The sequence below is a fragment of the Rhyacophila brunnea genome, unplaced genomic scaffold (assembly GCF_057557595.1).
Source record: "Rhyacophila brunnea isolate RB1 unplaced genomic scaffold, BYU_Rbru_1.0 scaffold_3, whole genome shotgun sequence".
Classification (NCBI taxonomy): domain Eukaryota; kingdom Metazoa; phylum Arthropoda; class Insecta; order Trichoptera; family Rhyacophilidae; genus Rhyacophila; species Rhyacophila brunnea.
In genome coordinates, this window is record NW_028232965.1 from 7,854,088 (window position 1) to 7,862,518 (window position 8,431).

The following is an 8,431-nucleotide window of genomic DNA, read 5'->3' on the forward strand; positions in this document are numbered from 1 at the left end:
TTAATTATTACCACCACGTTTTGTATGTACCTATTCTAGTCTGTTAATATTTTGCATCTATCTTCTGGTATAAAAATAAATGAGTAAAAAAATAATCGCCAATTTATATTAATTCGCAGTGGTTACCTACCAAAGAGATTGGACTCCATCTCTTTGTTAGGTACCTACCCATATCTAAAAACGGAAATCCCATAAATACAATGTAATAAAAAGAGAATATTATGAAGACTAGACCTAAAAGAATTAGATAGGTAGATAGAAAAGATTAGAAATGGTGGATCATTTATATTAAATAATTATTAACCACACAATATTCAATGTATACCCAGTTTGATTGAATAAACTGGTAGATACACGTTGGACCAGTGTAATCACTTTTTCATTAACTTGTGTTTCAAATAATAGTTTTTGTTCTATAATCTAAACCCCAAATTGATTTATAATGATCATTGGCTCCACAACCCAGAGCAGGGCCTGTTCTCCTCAACTAACAGATATCAAGCTTGGTGGCCCTCTGCTGCCATGGGTCAATCCTATTATTCGAAACGACTCTGATTGTTATTCTTTTTTAATGTTATTAATTTTTATCCATTATTTCATGCATTTAAATAACTAGGTAGGTATATATTATATAGGTACATACTCATTGTTTTTATTTTAACAAAATCAAGTTGGTTATTAAAAAATAATCATATCTATTTAAATAATAAATACCTACCTACTAGATATGAGCGAGGACATATGAAAGCACATTGTTGCCTCTCGTCACATTGAAGATGATGAAACGACGTAGAACCTGGTGAGGTTCCCCTCAGGACCTGGCCTGCCTTTTATTCAACCTAGTGGAATCCGGCATCTAGAAGGAATTCTAAATACTAATCAGAGTGCAGAGCTAAAGGATGTTGGCATGACATATATTCTAGGTCCTAGAAGATGCAAGAAGACTTCTTGGAGATACCGAGTGGTGTCCATATGGTCTAATAAGGAATGGACATAGACTAAAAGAAGATATTAATTTTTAAAAAAAATACTCTCCACATATATTATACAGATAACAAAAATCATTGGACTAATTTTTGTATTAAATAATATGTAGCTAGCTGTTGTGATAAATTCTGTGCCAAAGTGAATATGTTCGTGGATATGGCTGGCCATACAAAAAACGCAAACTTATTCGCCTGTCTTTGAAGACAGAATGCAGTCTCAGGCGTTTGGTAAACTTATGTTTTTTCGGAAGAATACTGGTCCAAATGAGACATTTTGCATGATTGGTAAGTGTATAAAGATAAACTTTCAATATAATATTTAAAAAAAAATTTAATAAGGTTTTATTTTTGATAAAAAATTCGATGCCTCTCACCTGCCGCCAGACAAAACCTCTCGGCACACATCAGGTTAATTGCTAATATATTTTAGAGAGCATCAAACATTTCAGGAATGTTTGGTCGATCAATTTTTTTGTTGTTCTGGACAGCAGACGGGATTTTTGCTTTTTCCGAAGTCAACAATAACATCAGTTTACTGCCAGGATTCTTCTTTTGACTTCTACATCAATGTTATTATCGATAGTCACCATAGATTGAAGGGCACACAAATTCATTTCGGAATGTACAAATAAAACCATAAATAAATTTGTGCATTCATTGCGTTGAAATAGCAGTTTAGTACCGATGGTACAGCAGTGGCAGTGTCCGCCTCTGTTACAGATTCGAAATTGTTCAAAATATTTTACCTAATAATAAAGAAACAATTTATAAAAATGGATTCATTTTTAGAACTGGGCAGCCTCATGATCGTTAATTATTAATGGCTTCAAATTATTCAGTAAGTAGATATAATTATATTATATTATGCAAAAATAGCGATATTGGATAATCTATATGAAAGTATTTAAATAAGTATACGTAATTATTTAAATACATAATGGTAAATATAAACATAATTATGTCAGAATAAAATCTTTATAATAAAAGTTTTTTTGCAGAAATAACTTATTTATGTAGCAACTTTAGTATCATGTTAAATTTAGTAGGATAGTATTCTTCTTGTCTGGTTCTCTAGAACAGGTTGTGCCTTGGCTGTTACTACTACAATAGTATTTGTTTTTCTCTATTATCTCATCCCCGTCCATTTAGTTGATGTTTCCATGGAATTACGTAAATAGTGTAATATAATCATTTTGCATATTTGTAATGAAATCTTCGTTAAATAATTCCTTAATAATTGTCCTTCCAATTAATTTTATATTAGTACTTACATGCAACTGAAAATTATTTACATTTTATGAAAATAGTCATACATATAATATTATAATGAATTGAAATACTTAATAAATTCCTTGGTGTTTTAATTTAAATACCACATATTTTGAAACGCTCGTGCTAGCGGTGGATTATTATATATTTTAAAAGACATAAAGAAAATGTGTTTCAATTAAGATAAATGTCACACTATTGTACACTGAGATTCATTTGCAAAACTTCAATAATTTTTTTTTGTAAAGTGAGACAATACTTATTTAAATTTTAAAGACAATTTTGAGTTTAAAGACCATACAGTTGAGGTTATTTGTCTTTCCTGTGTGAAATGTTCTTCTAGATACTTTTTCTGCACCTTTGCGACTTCTTAGTTGGTCTCCTATTGATAAATGTAATCATTAATAGCTTGTTTGAATCGAATATTCACGAATATTGCGAGCGAGCATCGACTAATATACTTTATAACATGTGAAGATGTTGACCCTAAAAAGCTGTGCGCCCCGTCCCATTGAATCTTTTTTACTTCCCATACTATCAAAATAATAATGGATATGTGTTTTATTGTCCCATGTCATTTAAATAATTAATATTTATTTTTGAATATTATTACATGCTGAACTAATATTTTACATTTAACATTAAAACTGGCGGGCTTATACCGATACTTTAAAATAAAAAAAAAATTTCAGAACATGTCCAATCCTAATGAGATCATATGGACCTCCACAGAGTGGAGGTTTGTATTAGCAGATCTGTTTTTATGAGAAATGGACATCAGCCACTTGCTCAACCTATTAGGTCCATACTCTGACTCATACACAAATTTAAAAATAATATGTGGACTTGCCAGACCCAGGATTCGAACCTGGGACCCACGACGCTTAAGCCGTGCGGCCATTGTGGGGTATACTTACCATTTAATTAAAATTCTGACCATTGCTATTAAAAACTTTTCAAAAGTATCAAAACTTGCTACAAAAATGCATGCCATTATTAATTGATTGAAGCTGGGTACAAAATATTATGAAGAAGTGTTATAAATTAGATACAGCAGAATCTCGATTATTCGGACTGACTGAGGATGAAGGTAGTCTGGAAAATTATAAATCCCAATAATGAACATTCATACAATTTTATTTACTACATTTTTTGAAATCTTCACTTTTCTTCATTACATATTCTTCTAAATCATACATTTTTCTTATAATCTCGAGGTTCTACCGGTTGGCTGCCAATGACGTCGAACGCGAACTTTTCTGTGAACGGCACGCCGCTCATACAAAAATGACGTCTTTGGACGCACCGCTTTAAAGGGGATTTTACTAACGTAAATCAATTATTTTAAACACACAAATATGTTGAACACACGACATATATTGGGAATATCGTCACATACTCAGAATTGAAACAAAATTCGTTTTTACCACTTGAAACGTAAATAGATTTTTATTTTTGCAATAAAATTCACAGCGTGCAAGGTACTCCCAATACACCTACCGGCAGTAAAAAGGTTAAGTGATATTTTACTATTAGCAAAAAATACAGTTATAAAATAATTAGTCTTGTTTAAATATTTATTACATATCTACTTCATTAATTAGGATTATAATATTATTTTTCTTAAAACATAATCACAAGTTTGTCTTTCATTGTAATTAGTATGGTATTGGGTTTTCATGAAGGAGTAGTAGTAAATAGCATTAATTTATTTAATATGAGTAGTTTTTTTTTTTTAATTTTTTTTTTTAATTTAAATTTAATTTAATTTTAATTTAATAATTTTTAATAGATTAGTAATTACAAAGAACAAACCGGTTGCATGATTTTGGATATCTATATTTTGAGCCTAATCGAGACCTACCTATATTATTATTCTCGCAAACAAATTATACAATAATTGTTTGTAAAATTTTGTCTCTACACAAATGCCTACATGTTCACAATTAGTATTTGTTTGAAACTAAGCACATGTCCACATCTGCAAACCTTGCAATGAAATTAGACATAGTTTATCCAGTGTTTCTTGATCTTTTTACACCTGCAAACCACTGAAAATAGGAGAAACATTTTGCAGACCGCTAACACAGAAATAAAAAATATTATTTATATAAGCAGTATCGTATGTATAATGTCTGATCGCGGTTGATTTAGTTACGTAAAACCATTAATCTATTTTGAGAACAGAAACACAATGCACAAACACTTGCAGATGCACGAGTTTTGAAGATTTTCAGCAAATTTGGACACCAAAAATTCCCAGACCACCAGAAAATGTCTACGGACCACCGGTTAAAATACTCTGGTTTAGACAATCCACACCAGTGGGTCTATTCTATACTTATCGAACACTAAATTGATAAATAGTATCAAACTTAGGGTAGGTTTGTATCAAAATATTAGCACTTATTGTAACAATTACACGAAGCTGGTTTTTATTGTTGCAATAAGTGCAATATTTTAACAGCAGCAAGATAGGTGCTGTTAAAATATAGCACTTATTGCAACAATAAAAACCAACTTCGTGTAATTGTTACAATAAGTGCTAATATTTTGATACAAACCTACCCTAAGTTTGATAATATTTATCACTTTAGCGGTCGATAAGCATAGAATAGACCCACATAAACAATTGTACACTTTAATCCAGTTTGCGACCAGTGGGTCTATTCTATACTTATCGAACACTAAATTGATAAATAGTATCAAACTTAGGGTAGGTTTGTATCAAAATATTAGCACTTATTGTAACAATTACACGAAGCCGGTTTTTATTGTTGCAATAAGTGCGATATTTTAACAGCAGCAAGATAGGTGCTGTTAAAATATAGCACTTATTGCAACAATAAAAACCGGCTTCGTGTAATTGTTACAATAAGTGCTAATATTTTGATACAAACCTACCCTAAGTTTGATAATATTTTTCACTTTATCACTTTAGCGGTCGATAAGCATAGAATAGACCCACAGGTCTATGTAGGAATACCCATAAAATACAAAATAAATATTTTTTTTCATACTTATCTATGTCAGATCCATCTTTTCATCATTTTGAAATAAATCATGAGAAATATTCGGTGCTATATTGGACAAATTAGCTGGCCATAAAAATAAAGCTTCAAATCTCGCTACCCATAATAGAGCATGCGAATTAAATCGCTGCGGGAGAATGGTGTTGAGTTTTTTCCCTCGAAGTTGAACCATTAATTGTTTGAATGCAGACAACGTGCCATAAAAGGGCGGTATAAGATGAATAATTTGTTCTGCATGAGGAATGTGTTCCTCTGCCCATATACTTAATGATGAACTCAATGAACTTTCATTTAGCGAATTTGTCAAACATAAATTTTTTTTCCTAGAGTATGTTCTCACTGTGGAACTTTTGACCGTTGCGATTGGTTGTTTTTCATGAGCCATCAAAGTTTTAATAAGTGCATTAAACCTTATGTCATATCCTTGTGAAAGCGCTGTTACTGCACGACTTTTTACAAATTTTACATGCAACAAGGCAAGAATGGATTTGGTATCTGGAACAGTAATATTTTTTGATGTTGGAGAATTTGGTGACAAAGGTAGTTGTTTGGTGCGTTTCGCCAAATTTATGAAATAATTCAGGAACTTAGTATCAATACCTTCAGGATTATCTAACTGAAAATGATTCTGTTTCTTTAACTTATTATTATCAGCAGGAAATTTCTGAAGGCTCTGTTGAAGTGATTTGATAGCCGTCTCCAAGTCCACATCGGGTATGGTCTTCCTTTTATTGGAATATTTACGTCTCGGAACGGAGGACAGATCTTTTTTTGGATTTGCTATAAACCATCTTTTTAACATGACGCAACGCGTCCGAATAGATACCCTCGATTTGCCTTTGAAATATTTAGACATATCTGAATAACTTATTGGATTATTGTCATTTTTATAATAGGGGTGTGACAAAATATCGACAAGTTTTCGGTCCTCATCCAAAGTCCAGTGGCAGGCTGGGGAAGATTTTAAAACTTTAAGTCTTATACGTATCTGAAGAGCTGAGCGAGTCGGAAGAAATTTTGCTAAGCGGTTGGGATCGTTTCCATATTGCTTAGATGCAGCCGACAGGACTGTATCTTCTTCTAACGTGAATCGGCCAACCCGCTTTGCACCTTCTAGACTGTGTTTAAATCTGTTGTAGATTTGATATTTTGTCCTGTTTTCAAAATAAAAGGCGACTTTTGACCAAGGGATGTGACTTCCGATACGGCAGCTATCTACAACGTTGATAAGAAATTCGTCTTCTTCGGGGGTCCACTTCACCCCGTGATTTTGGGGATGACCTATGCGCATTTTGTAGAATATAAAACACTGATACGCCGTGCGACCAGTTCGCAGATCGGCAGCAATTTTATCCCAATCTTGCCTCGAGTGTTTTAAAATTAATTCTCTGAGGTCAGATCGTTCACTATGGGTCCAGCTCGCTTTGTTTATGCTGGGGTGGAGGAAATTGTGCCACATTGCGCGACACTCGTTAGGACTGTGATTCACACCACCAATATCAGCTATTTGTTCCCAATCGTATTCTTTCTTCTCATTTAGTGATTCAACTAGATTCGATAACGGTACAGAATCTATTTTGTTTAAGTAGTCGGTTAATTGATCACGTTTTTTCTTAATCTCCTCTCTGTTTGTTTCATTCACTATTTGTAAATCAATTTTTTTTATATTATACCTGACATCTTCTTTCTCTCTGATTCGCGCGAATTTCAATATACTAACCTCCAAGTTTTTTTTGTGAATCGCCGTCCAAGCAATTGTGGGGGGCAAATGGACATAATTAAGAATTCGAAGATTCTTCATTTTGATTGTGTCTGGATTCGGAGGGGCATTAAATAAATTAGAATCCTTAAAATACGGTATACCGCAAAGGTAGTATCCGAAACTGACACTCTTCGACTTTTCACTATCTCGTGAAGATTTTAAACTTTTGATTAGTGTCTGAGTAGATTGAATTTTGATTCGACATTCGGTGAGAAGAGAAACCAAATTTGACTTCACCTGTAGCAAAGCATCATCCAACATGTTATTTAATCTCAATGCAGTGGTTACAGGACACAAATTATATGTTAAGTCTGATCGATTGCAAAGATCGTTTTGAATATTTTGTATATGATCCTGACTGGTATTTGATCGGCATGATATTTCTCCAATAGTCGGCGGAAGTAGAGCCGCTTGTAATTCAGCGATATCATTTTCAGTATCCGATTCACAATCCAAATCCATTTTTAGGGAATCTTGACGTAGTACGAAAATTATTTTATAACCTCTACGAAACAATTTTGACAGCGACCGATTTCAAAACTGATTTCTTCCCTAAAGCCGCGTTCACACGGTCCAAGTACGGATCCAAGTACACTTGGATTGACTTGGATCGACTGCCATCCAAGTGACAGCTTCATACTATTTATTCCTATCCAAGTTAACTTGGATGAGTAGGACGCGGTCCAAGTAGCTTGGATAGGAATAATTAGTATGAATATGTCTACTTGGATGGCACTCGGTCCAAGTGTACTTGGATCGTACTTGGACCGTGTCAACGCGGCTTAAGTATCAGTGTTGCCATCTTTTCAAAGTGGAATTATAGTACAGAGTCTCCAAAATTATAGTATTTAGGGAAAAAATATAGTACGCGTTGTCATCTGTTGAAAATGTATAGGTTTTTTGGGTACTGTTCGGTTATCAGGATTACAGCGGAAAACACATTTTGAAAATACCCGATGTACTGAATTATTTGTTGGTTTGGGTTAGGTTAGGTTAGGTTAGGTTAACCTAACAAATAATCCAATTTATCGGTTATTTTCAAAATGTGTTTTCCACTGTATTCCTGATAACCGAACAGTACCATTATAGTACTTTTCACCAATTTATCGAATGGAAATATCGAAATTTTACTACTTTTTACATATTTTTTCCGATATTCAAAATTATAGTATTTTGGTACAAATACTATAATTGTATGGCGATATTACATAATTATTACAAATCGATTTATTAGGCATTTCCATGTAGGTATCAAGTTATAGCTAACTTTGTAAATCAATGACCGCGACAATAATCTTTGTATATCTGTTCTCACTTAGTTAGTTAATAGCCTAATTATTACATAACTATACGCTGATACAATAATAATCAGTACGTCATGA

The 8,431-nt window shown here is 33.0% G+C and overlaps 1 protein-coding gene across 1 annotated transcript; it reads right to left on the reverse strand.

Moving 5' to 3' along the window:
- Nucleotides 1–5,228: 5,228 nt before the first annotated feature.
- On the reverse strand, nucleotides 5,229–7,614 carry Pbp95 (proximal sequence element A Pbp95). Its single transcript, XM_085952705.1, has one exon. The coding sequence runs from the start codon at nucleotides 7,509–7,511 to the stop codon at nucleotides 5,280–5,282; it is 2,232 nt and encodes a 743-aa protein (XP_085808831.1). The 5' UTR covers nucleotides 7,512–7,614; the 3' UTR covers nucleotides 5,229–5,279.
- Between the last annotated feature and the right edge of the window lie 817 nt (nucleotides 7,615–8,431).

Coding starts and splice junctions, on each gene's coding strand:
- Pbp95 (XM_085952705.1), bottom strand. CDS start 7,511: ATGGATTTGGATTGTGAATCGGATACTGAAAATGATATCGCTGAATTA.